The sequence below is a fragment of the Psittacula echo genome (assembly GCF_963264785.1).
Source record: "Psittacula echo genome assembly, chromosome: 22".
NCBI classification, from domain to species: Eukaryota; Metazoa; Chordata; class Aves; order Psittaciformes; family Psittacidae; genus Psittacula; species Psittacula echo.
The window spans coordinates 661,754-676,114 of NC_137758.1; the positions used below are offsets into that span (position 1 = coordinate 661,754).

Sequence of the window (14,361 nt, forward strand, 5' to 3'; positions counted from 1 at the left end):
CATGGGACCATTTCTCCATCCCTGCATGGGGCCATTTCTCCATCCCGCATGGGACCATTTCTCCATCCCTGCATGGGACCATTTCTCCATCCCTGCATGGGACCACTTCTCCACCCCTGCATGGGACCATTTCTCCACTCCTGCATGGGACCACTTCTCCACTCCTGCATGGGACCATTTCTCCATCCCTGCATGGGACCACTTCTCCACCCCTGCATGGGAACCATTTCTCCATCCCTGCATGGGACCATTTCTCCACTCCTGCATGGGAACCATTTCTCCACTCCTGCATGGGACCATTTCTCCACTCCTGCATGGGAACCATTTCTCCACTCCTGCATGGGAACCATTTCTCCACTCCTGCATGGGAACCATTTCTCCACTCCTGCATGGGACCATTTCTCCACTCCTGCATGGGAACCATTTCTCCATCCCTGCATGGGACCATTTCTCCACTCCTGCATGGGACCATTTCTCCACTCCTGCATGGGAACCATTTCTCCATCCCTGCATGGGACCATTTCTCCATCCCTGCATGGGACCATTTCTCCATCCCTGCATGGGACCATTTCTCCATCCCTGCATGGGACCATTTCTCCATCCCTGCATGGGACCATTTCTCCACTCCTGCATGGGACCACTTCTCCATCCCTGCATGGGACCATTTCTCCACTCCTGCATGGGACCATTTCTCCACTCCTGCATGGGACCATTTCTCCATCCCTGCATGGGACCATTTCTCCATCCCTGCATGGGACCATTTCTCCACTCCTGCATGGGACCATTTCTCCATCCCTGCATGGGACCACTTCTCCACTCCTGCATGGGACCATTTCTCCATCCCTGCATGGGACCATTTCTCCATCCCTGCATGGGACCATTTCTCCATCCCTGCATGGGACCATTTCTCCATCCCTGCATGGGACCAGTTCTCCACTCCTGCATGGGACCATTTCTCCATCCCTGCATGGGACCATTTCTCCACTCCTGCATGGGACCATTTCTCCACTCCTGCATGGGACCATTTCTCCATCCCTGCACGGGACCATTTCTCCATCCCTGCATGGGACCATTTCTCCATCCCTGCATGGGACCATCTCTCCATCCCTGCACAGGCACCTCCAAACCCCTGTGCTGTGGCTGAGGCTCTGCGCCAGAGGGGCTGCAGACCACGCAGATCCCCCTCAGCCCCCCCCGAGGACTCCCCAGCGCTACCTTCTCCTCCAAGGCCGCCATCCTCTCCTTGAGGTGGAGCTGCAGCCGCTCATTGGACTCGCTCAGCAGCCGGTCCACGGTGTCTGAGAGCCGCTTGTTGTGCTCCTCGTTCATCTTCTCCCGCTGCCGGGCCTGAAGGAGCCAACAGCAACACGTGAGCCCCTCCTGCCACCCCGTCCCTGCTGCTGGGGACAAACCCTCCCCTCACAGCACAGATCAGCCCCACTGCTGCGGCTCTGCTGGGCTCTGCATTCCCCAGCCAGGGATGAACAGGAGAGAGCATAGGATTCCTGTCCTGCCTGCCCCTCAGGAAAGCTTCACCTCTGCAACCAGGGACAGCCACACTGGGGGGAACATTCCAGATCCCAGTGAGTGCTTTGGTGATTTGCAAAGGTCTGTCCTAGGCCAAAACAACCTGGGGCTTCCCAGGGGCTCTAATCCCACCTGAGCAACCTGGGACATGAGCATCACAACCTCCCGCATGGACAGCCCAGCCGCTGCCTAAGGAGCACAGCAGGGACTGTGCAGCCCATGACCCATCAGCTCAGCCTCTCTGTCTCTTTGAGGGGCAGCACTCTTTGCTCCCAGTGCCCTTTGGTCTCATCCTGCTGCTGATCCAGGCTTGGGGAAATGCTGCTGGAGCTTCCCCTTCTCCTCCCTGTGTGTGGGGTCCCAGGTTGCCCCAAGGGATGATGCTGGGAGAGGAGGGATGTGGCACGCTGACAGCAGTGCTTGGATGCCTGGGAGAGAGGGAAATCACAGCAGAGCGTCATGAGCTCCTGTATGGCTCTAGTTTAAGAGATCCTGGGTGGGGAGGAATTAACCAGATCAGGACTCACCAGGACCCCCCCTGCCCAGGCTGAGCATCAATTACCCTGGCCAGCTCCTGGTTCTTCTCCTCCAGCTGACTCTCCAGCTGCCGGAGATGCTCCTCGATGCTCCCGTGCCTCTCTTCTGCCTGGGAAAAGCAGAGCAGCCCTCTCGGATGATGCTCCCCAAAAGCCTGCAGACCTTCCCGCGTCCCTCCTTCCATCCCTGCATCTGCATCCTTCCCACGATGGAGGGCTCTCTCCCACTGCCTGCATCCCTGCCACGGCTGGCTGTGTGCTGTGAGCCCAAACCGGCCCCGATAGCAAGGTGATGGGAGCTGGAGGTGCTCTGTGCGGAACCGAGCACCCGCTGCAGCACTCAGGAAGTGCAGGGCTGGTGCATCCAACCTCCCTCCAGGCCCGCACCCTCCCAGATCCAGCCTGGGTCCTTCCTCTTCCTCCTTATCCCGGAGTGATCCCAGCACAAGCCAAAGGGCATCTACCCCAACAGGACCATCTACGCCTCGGAGAAAGGAGCTGAGGGAAGGGAGCAAGCCCCATGCATGCAGGACATGTGGAGAGCTTCAAAACCAGCTCATTGTCCCTGCAGCCATGGGGAAGCAGAAGACAGCACAGCCCCGAGAGCAGGGTGGCACCCATGGTGGCCAGAGCTGCCTCCTCCCCTGGTCTCTGCTCTCCCTTTGGCCCTGGTGCCCCAGCACTTGCCTTGGTGAGCGCAGCGATGCGCTGAGCCAGCTCTGCTTCCACCTCGGGCAGCGTCTCTGCCTTCCGCATCGTCTGCTGCAGCTTCTGCTCCGCCAGCTCCAGCAGCTCCTGCAGGTGCCGGGCCTTCTCCTCACACTGTGGGACAGGGCAGGGTGGGTGCCCAGCACCAAGGCTGGTCCCGTCCTCAGCACCCACTTCTCCCTCCCAAGTGCCCAGGGTCATGGGGAGTCTTTGGGTGCAGGCTCGGTACCTGGCGGTGCAGGGACTCCTTGTTGGCCAATTCGCTTTCCAGCTTGTCATTGAGGTCATGGATGGAGGTGGCCTCTCGCTGGGCTGCCAGGTAGCGCTTCTCCAGCGTGGTGATCCTCTCCTCCATGTCCTCCTTCTGAGCCAGGGCCTGGGGAAGTGACAGGGCTGTCACACCCTGACCAGTAACCACTGACCTGGCAATAACTGGGCCACCCAGCCCTGAGTCCAAGCATGCCATGAAAACCCTGCTCCACTCTTCACAGCAGAGCAATAAAGGGAGAGGCAAGCAACCACAGCGGCATCTTCCAGCATGGCCACAGCTCAGTGCCCCAGGTCTGCAGCCCAGCCGGGTATCTCAGTGTCTGCTTATAACCTCAGAGATGCTCTGCTGATGGGCTTGGGGACAACCTCCCAAAGGCAGGGGCCTCTTTTGTGGAACCCTGCATAAAACAGAAGCTCCAATCCCTTCCCAATCCAGAGCAAGTGGAAGCTGCTGTGGATGTCTCTGCAAGAGGCTTGGCAGTGTGAGAGGGCAGGGTCTAACCTCACGGAGGTCCCTCTGGTACTTGCTGCTCATCTCCTCCGACTTGATCAGATCCTTCCTGGCGGTGCCGAGGTCCTCCTCCAGCTCAGCAACGCTGGCAGCCAAGGCAGAGATGCGCTCCTTGGCCTGGACCACCTCGTAGTTCTGCTTCTCCAGCAGCTCCTGCAGCTCCACCACCCGCCCTGCCTCATCGTCCGGGTGCACTGAGCCGTTGGAGAGCCGCTGCAAGGCACCAGAGAGGGAGATGGATGCTGGGCTGCCCCAGAGCATGGGCTAGCAATGGGGGAACACGGCCCTGCAGGGACCCAGTGGGGTGGTGAGGAGTGGGGACATGGGGCTCTGGGACCCCTGTCAACAGGCTCCGCTAGCCAGGGATGTGGCTTCTCACATGCAATAGGGATGGCTAAGGGCTTCCCAAAGCATCTCTGGGAATCACAGCCCCATGGAGCACCCCAGGGGGAGCACAAACTCCCATCTGCTCAGATGTAGCCTGTATCCACCAGAAAGGGTATTTCCCAGGGAACTGAACCAGGGGACAGAGGAAAAGCTTTTCAGCACCCTGGAGCCAGCCACGAGGGGTTTGGAGACACGATGGCCTCAGTGAGCGCGGTCAGAGCAGGGGGTTCCAGGGCTCTCACCTTCCAGGGAAGCTTCTGTGCTGGCTCCTTGGGCTCCCTCTCATCCCGCTCTCCCAGCGGGGCCTCCCGCACGGCGCCTTGCTGCAGAGCTGCCACCTGCATGAGAACAGGGATTCCTCAAGGAGGGACATGAGAGCAGCCTGAGCGGCTGCTGGTGGGGACAGCCCAGGAGCACCCGGATCTGCAACCAGCTTCGGGCTGGTTTCCTCCACCTGGTGGATGTGGATGGGGAGGAACTGGGGGGATAGAGGGAAAGGGAAGGCAGAGATGCTGTGAAGGCTCAGCGCTGATGGAGGATGAAGCCTGTTTATTTTGCATGGAGTATTCACTTGAACACAGCCAATGCTTCATGTGAATGGCAAGTTTAGAGTTAAAGTCTTACATTAAAAGTGCCCAAATGCCATTTCTCTGCTCTGCACCATGTTTTGCGGGTACTATTCCAGCAAATTCAACTGGAATTCACCGTCGTGACATGGTGCAGTCCCAGCGCAGTGGGTGCCCACCAAAGGCCCACGGTTGGCTGCTCAAACACCTCTTACCTGCCGATGGGCATCCACGAGCTGCTCCTCCAAGGTTGCCACTCGCTCTAAGGCTGCTCGCAAGCGTTCCCTGACCTGCAGGTGGGTAAGGCAATGGGAAAGGCCATCATTTATCTGTGATGTGGGTGTCCAGAATCTGCATCAGCTCCCAGACCCTGTTTCTGGCTGCAGCCAGGCTCAGGTGTGTTCACATCCAGGGAACAGGCTCAGGGATGCTCCAGTTGGAGAGGAACAGCCTGAGCCAAGCTGACTTGGAGACCTACGGCCAGGCCAGCCTGAGGACATCTTTTAGCAGAGGAAGGAGATGCTTGAGGCGAATGAATCAGAAGGAACAACAACAGTTGTAACAGGACTGAACCAGGGTACCAAACACCAGCACTCGCCATCACCATGAGTTACCCAGGGAAGCAAGATCCCCATCTCCAACAGCCTCAAACCCACAGCATCTCCTTGGCAGCCCCACCAGCTCCTAAAATGAGGATGCTGAAGCTTTTGGATATCCAGAAAGCTTCCTCCTGAGGGACCCCATGTTACCACCCAGCTTAACAGTAAGAACAGCATCCAGCGGGAGGGAGGAGGAGGGTTGGAGAAGGAGGGCTCAGAGCCTGCCTCACCTTTTCATCTAGCGCCTTGTGATGCTCGAAGAGTGACTTGAGTGCCTTGAGCACCTCGACCTCACTGGAGACCCCGGATGGTGACTGGGCCTGACGCTTGACCACGGTCATCCTCAGGGACCGCTCATGCCTTGACACCAGGCACTCCAAGTGCTCCAGCAAGAGCTGCAAGAGGCAGGAGGGAGGCTCTCACAGCCCGGGGCTCTCAATGCTGCTATCAGCCCAGCAGCCCGCATTGTCCCGCATTCCTGAGGCCTGGAAGGCAGGCAGCAGGTTCCATGTGCTTACCCGGGTGTTATTGCGCTCGGCTTTCAGCTCTGAGATCTCCTCTTCCCTCTCCAGGAGCTGCTCCCGGCACGCACTGAGCTCCCGTGTCAGTGTGGCAAACTCCTGCAGGAATCAGGGCATGGAAGTGATCAGGGAGAGTGGGATGGAGACTTCTGGCAGGATCTCCAGACAGAGCATCTCCCATCCAAACCCAACCAGTGAGAGATGGTGACACCAAGAGGAACACTGAGAAATCAGTGGAGAAGCACTGCCAGGCTGGGAGGTGACCTAGTGCTGCCTCCCCCAAGTGCTTTGGACAAGGAAGAACGCAGCATCCCAATATTTATCCATTTGGTTTGATGTCCAATGACACAAGAAACTGCTCAACAGCCCCAGAGGTGCTATTTGGATGCATTTAAAGCATCCCAGCCAAGGCCACCACAGTATCCCCTTGACGTTGCACAGCACCATCCGCAAGACCCACCTTGGAGGATCCCATCAGGCTAAAGCTCACCACAAAGCCACAGCCAGCCAGGATGAGTCCCCCGGCCCCAAAACTGCCTCTGCCATGGCCTCAGGGTCAGGCATCATCCACAATCTCCTTCCTAAGAGCAAGAGCTGCCCCAATCCAGCATGGGGGGCCCCATCAGCCGTCGTGTGGGGCACCCGCACACCTCAAATCCCAGCTGAGAGAGATGAGGCACTGCAGGAGATGTGCCTGGCACCACCAGCTCTTGCTCCAGTCACTGCTCCCTCCAGGCAGGTGACAGCCAGCAGGGAAGAGCCATGCACAGGGCAGTGCCAAAGCAGAGCCAGCACATCCTTTGGGATGCGATGGGCTCCTCAGAAACAGAGCAGTCGTGTTTGTGACTGTGGCGGAGGGGACAGGAAACTCGCTCCCGAGTTCCTGGGATGCAGGAGAGTTCAGTTTCCCTTAGGAAACGAAAGCCCAGCACCTGAGTTAGCCCAGGAGCACCCTCCCATTGCTCCCAGTTCCTTTCCCGGTCACTAAGTGGTGCCAGCACTAAGCGACATTCCGCAGCTGGGGAATTTTGGGGTGAAAAATGCAAATGTGGAAATTTTTCCCAAACTGACACCAGTTTCACAGTGTTGAGAAGAACGTGAAAAGCAGAAGGGTTTCCAAAGCAGCTGAGGAGGATTTGGCTGAGCATTAACAGCCCAAATCTCACTGGGGGCTGCGAGATGTTTTACAGCATGAAATCCACTTTCATGTTGAAGTCCAACAAATCAAACCCCTTCAAACGGAAGCAAAATGTTAAGGTTTAGGTTGCAATAGCTGACATCCCCCCTCCGAGCTTTTTAACCTCTCTTTGTCCCAGCCAGCTTTTCCCTCTCCCTTCCTACCCCAAGCTGCTCGCACTGGTGTGGTTTCTAGCCCAGGGCTGGGGGGGGATGCTGGTACTGCTGGTGATGCTGAGACCCCACAGCGGGACAGGACTCGAGTGTGCTGCAATGTGGAGGAAGGGAAAGAGCAATTGCAGAGGCCAAAATCAGTCACTGTCCCTCTAAACAGCTGCTTTCTGCCCATCACCACGCCTCAGGGCTGCTGCCCCCGGGCATCCTCACTGCAGCATTGCCCCAGGGCCTGAATCCCTGAGCTCCTTTCCAGATCCATTCGCTTCCCCGGCAACCACTCCAGCTCTGTGGTCATCCCTGTGCCCATCAGTTGTCCCCCAAATCAATCACAGCACCCCAAACCTCCATCACCAGCCTCTGCCATGCCCAGGCACCATCCTACCCTTGCTCTTGGACCACTCCACAGCCAGGGTGAACCCCACCACAGGACTCCATGGTGCCGGCCAAGCCTCTTCCGGAGCTGTGCTCTTCCAGCCAGTGGGAATTAGGGCTCAGCACAGCCCATTAGCACATGCATATGGGAGCACATTGCTGGGTTATGCACGTGCTGTCAGCAAGAGCGAGCAGCTCCTGAGCATCCCTGTGGATTATATTGAGCCTGGGAACACTGGTGTGGGAGTGACAGAAGGAGCTGTCAGATTAGGTGCCCATTCCCTACTTTCTGCTTCAGAGCTGGGGATATGTCACTCCCCTGGCCCTTCAATATGCCAAGAGACAGGCAGCAAAGCTGGAGGAGCTCAGCAAAAGCTTCCTTCCAGCTGTGATGGGATCTGATGGGCTGCTACATCCCTGTCAAGCTGTAATGGTGGGTGACACATCGCTGCTCCCAGCCTTGGGGAAGGGACCTTGTGGATCCAAAGCTCCCAGATCTGCAAAGAGTCCAAACCTCTTCCTCTGCCCCATGGCTTGCAGGGCAAATGGGGGCTGTGGACATGGATGTTCTCCCTACTGGGGTGAACAGAGCTACATGTGGCATGGGATGGCTTGGGACAAGGTATTGGAGGCAGCAAGGGAGGAGGGATGCCACGCAGGGGACAGGGATGAGCAGCACTCAGCCCTCCTCACCCTGCACGGCCCGGGCTGGCCGAGCTGCACAGATTGAGCCCACAGCGATGCTTCCATCCCAGAATGCCAAGAGATTAAAGAGGGAAAATCTGCTGGAGAGACACGGGCAGCCCCCCCCGCGGCCACCCGCTGCCAGACATGGGTCAGCGGGTGAAAGCGTGGTGCTGGCTCCACTCCCAGCATCATCATAGAACCACAGGAGGGTTTGGGTTGAAGGGACCTTAGGATCATCCAGCTCCAACCCCTGCCACGGGCAGGGACCCCTTCCACTGGAGCAGCTTGCTCCAAGCCCCTGTGTCCAACCTGGCCTCGAACACTGCCAGGGATGGGGCAGCCACAGCTTCTCTGGGCACCCTGGGCCAGCGCCTCAGCACCCTCACAGGGAAGAGCTTCTGCCTCAGATCCAACCTGAACTTCCCCTGTTTCAGTTTGAACCCATCACCCCTTGTCCTATCCCTACAGTCCCTGATGAAGAGCTCCTCTCCAGCATCCTATGCTCCTGCCCAACCCTACCCCATCGGGCTGCTCCTCTCTGAGCCCTCCATCCCAGCAGGAATAGCTGGTCAGATCCTGGGCTGAGCGCCCCAGCAAGGCTGATAAGCTCTCAAGCTAAGCAGGGACACCTATAAACGGATTAGAAAGTGAAGGAGAGGTGCCTAATCTTCAGTCAAATAATAGATGCTGAGACACAGCCCTGGGAGCCCTCAGGAGCCTGCAGGAAGCCCAGCAGCCTGGGAAGGGGTTCATTTGGATTAGAACCACCCAAAGCACAGGGCTGGGATCAGCCCCAAGCCCTGGGACAGAGGGGAGCAGGGTGGAGGGAGCAGGGATGGAAACCTGGAGCACCACAACAGGGTACTGAAATGGAGTGTTGTGGCTCAGGGCTTGGATCTTCAGGCAGCACCAGGCATGTTTGGTGCCTTCCTCCTCTGGGGGTTTGGGGTCTTCCCCCTTGGCTGCATCAGTGAGGAAGGCACAGGGAAGAGCTCGAGTTAGGCCAGAAGCAGTTACATAGAGATGCCTGGAAAGCAAGGAGAGGTTTAGGAAGCTCAGGGGAGAAGACTCAGAGCATGAATAAGCTGAAGTGCAAAAGCGCTCAGCCCAGAGCCGTCTTCTGCCTCCAAAGCAAGGAGCGTGGCTGCTGCTCCAACACACCTGAGCCTTGGGAACAAAGTGCCTCCAGCTGCAGGATTGACGGCATTTCATAGAATTACAGACTCACGGAATGGTTTGAGTTGGAAGGGACCTTAAAGCTCCTCCAGCTCCAACCCCTCCCACAGGCAGGGACCCCTTCCACTGGAGCAGCTTGCTCCAAGCCCCTGTGTCCAACCTGGCCTTGAACACTGCCAGGGATGGGGCAGCCACAGCTTCTCTGGGCACCCTGGGCCAGCGCCTCAGCACCCTCACAGGGAAGAGCTTCTGCCTTAGATCCAATCTAAACTTCCCCTGTTTCAGTTTGAACCCATCACCCCTTGTCCTATCACTCCAGTCCCTGATGAAGAGTCCCTCTCCAGCATCCTTGTAGCCCCCTTCAGACACTGGAAGCTGCTCTGAGGTCTCCACGCAGCTTCTCTTCTCCAGGCTGAACAGCCCCAGTGTTCTCATCCTGGCTCCATACAGGAGCTGCTCCAGCCCCTGAGCATCCTCATGGCCTCCTCTGGCCTTGCTCCACCATTTTAAAGCCCCTGATAGGAATGATTCCTCCTGCCAGGGCAGGTGTGCAATGGAGGGGACGTGGAAGGATGCCCACGATGGGAAAGCAGCAGTTGGAGCCCCAGCATCTGCCTGTCTATGGTGGGAACTGGCAAAGCCACCACCCGGCTCCTTCTTGTGTCCCAGGAGAGGTGCAGGATGCTGGGAAAGCCCGAAAGCACAGCAGAGGGGATAAACACAACCCCTGTGTGCAGCATGGGATTACAGAGACTAAATCCCACCGGGTAAACCCAGGGCTTCAACCATCGCCCACCCTCAGCACCACGCAGGGCAGTGGCGTGTCCTGGACCTCCCGGCTACAGCACTGTGACTGCAGGAGAGCTGGTGTCCTCCCCTCTCCACATGCAGCCAGGATGTGGATTTCCATGCAGGATTACTCAGGGAGGAGCACTGCACAGCCGAGCAAGCAGGAACCCAACATCTCAGCGCCCCGATCTTGTCGGAGCAAGACCTGAACCATCAGATCCCTCCATCCTTGCCCAAAACCTTGAGGGCTCTCACCCAGGGAGTGGTTTCCCTCTGCCTGGAGCTGCTGAGGAGCCTCTTTTCACGCTGCTTTTTGCAAGTGTTACCTCCCGATGTTAACTCTGAAATGCCCCATCCCTGGAAGTGCTCAAGGCCAGGCTGGAGCAACCTGCTCTAGTGGAAGGTGTCCCTGCAACCCCAAGGGGCAGCAGAGGGGCTATGAAGGAAGAAGCAGCAGTAGCCCCTGTGAAATGTGGGAGCCCATTGTCCTCATGGCAGAGCTGGGGACAGGGACTCCTGCCAAGCCCCAAGCCCTGCAGGACAGGAGGAACGCAGCACATCCGGATACACCTGGAGCTCTGCGTGTTAGGGGGCCTACAAGGATGCTGGGGATGGACTCTTCATCAGGGACTGTAGGGATAGGACAAGGGGTGATGGGTTCAGACTGAAACAGGGGAAGTTTAGATTGGATCTAAGGAAGAAATTCTTCCCTGTGAGGGTGCTGAGGCACTGGAATGGGTTGCCCAGGGAAGCTGTGAATGCTCCATCCCTGGTGGTGTTCAAGGCCAGGTTGGACAGAGCCTGGGGTGCCATGGTTTAGTGTGAGGTGTCCCTGCCCATGGCAGGGGGTTGGAACTGGATGATCTTAAGGTCCTTTCCAACCCTGACTATTCTGTGATCCTGTGATTCTATTCGCATCCCTGGATGCCACCTGCCTCCAGGAGAGCAGAGCAGAGCTCAAGCTGGTGGCCAGGCAGGAGGGAGCTGCAAGCAATGCCAGGGCTGCAGGGTGCTGCCGAGAGCACCCAGAGCCAGGGCTTGGTCCTCAACCGCATCCCCCCCTGCACAAGCGGGGAGGGCAGAGGGATTGGAGCCGAGAGCTTTCAGCCCGATTAAGTCACGCTCAGCACTCCCCCATGAATAAATAAATCATGTAAGAAGCATTAAGGCAGCTTAGGCTCCCTGGGAAATAGTTCTGGAGTTCTGCCTTTTAGGGACTGAGGGATGCCCAGGGGAGACGGCTTGGCCACGCAGCAACCAAACCCCACAGGAGCAAGGCAGGAGCATCCCTGGAGCATCCCTGCCCGCCCCAAGCAGGGCTTCACCCCAGAGCACATTTCCTGCCTGCCCCATTGATGGCTTTGCCAGCACTCTGGATCCTGTGCCCTGAAAGGATGCAGAGTGCCACATCCCCCAGCCACCACCTACCCCAACATCCCCAGGCAGCTCATCCCCCCCAGCCAGGGCTGGGCTCTTCAGTGACATGCGGAAAGGTTGTGGCCGCTGACAAGAATAGGTGCCCAATCTGCCCCCAAAATAGGGTTTCTTCAAGCAATCCAGCTTGAATCCCATCCCAATGGGGTCTGACACGCTGCTCCTGGGTAAAAGGGCTCACAGATGAGGAAAAAGATGGGACAGACCCTTGGAATGCCCCCACTCAGTGCCCTGGGGAAGAGACCCGCCGCATCCCACTTACCTGGTACATGCACATGCTGGGATTAATCCCATTGGGCAGGTGAGCGCCTGTGGGTTTGCTCCCCGGGTTCATTCCAAGCCCTCATCTCCCATGAGGGCAGCCGGTGGGCACCGGGTGCTGCCGTGCCCAGGCAGCCTGGGCAGGGACAGGCAGCAGCAGCTCCAGGACATTCCCCATGAGTCCCAGCTCCCTGGTCACATCCTTACATCCCTCGCTGTGGTGCTGGAAGTGGAGGCACCCAGGGGGATCGCGGTTTGTTCCTTGTGCAGAAGCACTGCACAAGGAACTGTTCCTTGTGCACAGGAGCACTGCACATCCCTTTGCTGGAGCAGGGATGGAGACTAAATCCGTGCGGTCCCTTAATCCCAGGCACTGTGCGGGGCGGGCAGCGGGTGCTCGGCATGACCTGGGCTGCTCTCTCCAGTGTGCACAGGCAACAGAGGCAGGAGCAGAGGGGATGCGAGCCCCCAGCACACGGGAGGTGGTGGTGGTGGCTCTGCCTGCACTCAGCACTTGGACGCACCTCAGCACATCTCTGGGGACAGGGAGCAACTCATCCATGGGGAACCCAGGAGCTCCTGGGGAAGCTCTGGTGGGGTTTTTGCTTTCAGCAGCCTGGGCAGAGATGGGACTTTCTGAAGACAGGATCAGAACATTGGGGTGCTCAGCCTGGAGAAGAGAAGCTGCGTGGAGACCTCAGAGCAGCTTCCAGTGTCTGAAGGGGGCTACAAGGATGCTGGAGAGGGACTCTTCATCAGGGACTGTAGGGATAGGACAAGGGGTGATGGGTTCAAACTGAAACAGGGCAAGTTTAGATTGGATCTAAGGAAGAAGCTCTTCCCTGTGAGGGTGCTGAGGCGCTGGCCCAGGGTGCCCAGAGAAGCTGTGGCTGCCCCATCCCTGGCAGTGCTCAAGGCCAGGTTGGACACAGGGGCTTGGAGCAAGCTGCTCCAGTGGAAGGGGTCCCTGCCCGTGGCAGGGGTTGGGACTGGATGAGCTTTAAGGTCCTTTCCAACCCAAACCATTCTGTGAGTCTATGGTTCTATGGTTCTAGGAGCAGCCCAGCTCTGTGCAAGGACACACAGGCTGCCTTCCTCCAGATCCGTGTCCCCAGCCCCAAGCAGAGGAGGGATGTGAGAGCTGGCCAGACACCATTCCAAGCTCTATCCTGGCTTGTGCCACCATTCGTTATCCCCTGTCTCCCTAGGGTGCCGCAAACCCCAGCACCAAGCAAGCAGGATCCGAAGTGTCAGCATTGGCACAGTCAGAGCAACAAACATTCAAAGCCTCCTGTTTCCCCTTCTCCCCACATCACATCCACAATGGGGTAGTGTGAAAGCCCCCCAGATCCTGCCTCCCCCATGTCTGGGCCCTGGGATACCATGTGCTGCCCCACAAGACTCCACAGGGAAGGTGAAGAGCTCAGCTCCACCCTGCACAGCCCTGTGAGGCTGATCCATCTCATCCTCTTCTGACCCCAGCATCCCCAGTGTATGAGCACAGGCTCTGCATTTGCCTCCTGGCACCCTAGGATGCCCTCAGGAATGTTTTTCCCCTTCTCCATATCCATTCCCTGTGCAACAGCGGGGATTGTGGTCCCACACCTCCCTGCATGGCCACACAGACCAATGAGGGCTACCAACATCCAAGGTGGCTGCGGCTTGGCTTGGCAGAGAGAACCCATGGGATTTACCATTGCCACGAGGCGCAACGCATCCAGCAGCATCCCCGCTCCCACGCCAGCTCCACCTTTCTGGAGCTAAAACCCACCTCCAAGCCTCCCATTGCCATTGGATGCCGCAGTGAAGGCTCCTGCTCATCCCAGAGGCAGGCCCTTACCTGGGGGAGGGCCGAGTTGAGCTGCCTCTGGAGCTGGTCCCGCTCCCGCAGGGTCTCTTGCAGGCGGCTCTGGGTGACAGCGAGCGTCTCGCGGGTCTCCCGCAGCGTGTCCAGCAGCTTGTCCCTCTCGTCCAGCATGTTCACCATCAGCTGCTCGAAGTCAGCATCCGCCTCCGAGCCCTGGGGGGGCCCCAGCGGGTCCCCCTCGCTGATGGTGGGCATCACCTCGCACATCATGGCGGGGCAAGGGATGGGTGAGGGTCCTGAAGGTGAGGTGGGTGGTGGGTGCTGTTGAGCTGCGCGACCCTGATCACGTAGCTACAGGCTCCTGTGGGTCACGGGAGCCAGCACGGGAGGGGGCAATGGGGTGGTGAAGGTGGGGGGGATCCCCCATCCCTTCCTCTTGGGTGCTAGGCAGAAGCTGGCATCACTCCGGCGGGGATGGAGCAACGTCCCTGGCACCAACAAGGTCCTTGCAGTCTTAAATCTCCCCGTTTGGCTGCTTGTCACTGCCAGGGTCCCTCGTGTCACCTCTCTGATGCCTCTTGGAGGGGCTGCAGCATCAGGGAGCCATGGAGGTGTTCAGAGGGGGACAAAGCCACCCTTGAGGATTCATCCCGACGGGAAGCCCAAGCTGGCAGCAGCACAGGGAGGGTCTGGAGGATCTCTGGGCTGCCTGGGCATGCTGAAGAGAAGTCCGGTGATGGTGGCTGCTCTCCCCAAGGCTGAGATGGTCACTGCTGATGCAGGAACCTCTTCACTTGGTATCTCTGTAGTGACCTACAGGAGAGGGGACAGAGATCAGATCCCTCCTGCTGCCCCCA

The 14,361-nt window shown here is 58.3% G+C and overlaps 1 protein-coding gene across 3 annotated transcripts in view; it reads right to left on the bottom strand.

Annotated features, from left to right (window-relative positions):
* PPFIA4 (PTPRF interacting protein alpha 4) overlaps positions 1-13,774 on the bottom strand; it is a gene marked incomplete at both ends in the record, with an annotated part of 29,771 nt that extends 15,997 nt beyond the window's left edge. For 2 of the 3 annotated variants that reach the window (XM_080632754.1, XM_080632752.1), the window contains 10 exons: positions 1,216-1,347; positions 2,090-2,169; positions 2,747-2,885; positions 3,001-3,147; positions 3,544-3,765; positions 4,182-4,277; positions 4,721-4,795; positions 5,335-5,499; positions 5,623-5,724; positions 13,538-13,774. In XM_080632754.1, coding sequence (XP_080488880.1) covers positions 1,216-1,347; positions 2,090-2,169; positions 2,747-2,885; positions 3,001-3,147; positions 3,544-3,765; positions 4,182-4,277; positions 4,721-4,795; positions 5,335-5,499; positions 5,623-5,724; positions 13,538-13,774 — 1,395 coding nt within the window. Of the gene's footprint in view, positions 1-1,215; positions 1,348-2,089; positions 2,170-2,746; positions 2,886-3,000; positions 3,148-3,543; positions 3,766-4,181; positions 4,278-4,713; positions 4,796-5,334; positions 5,500-5,622; positions 5,725-13,537 lie in introns of all 3 variants that reach the window. The other variant, XM_080632753.1, reaches the window with a different exon arrangement.
* Between the last annotated feature and the right edge of the window lie 587 nt (positions 13,775-14,361).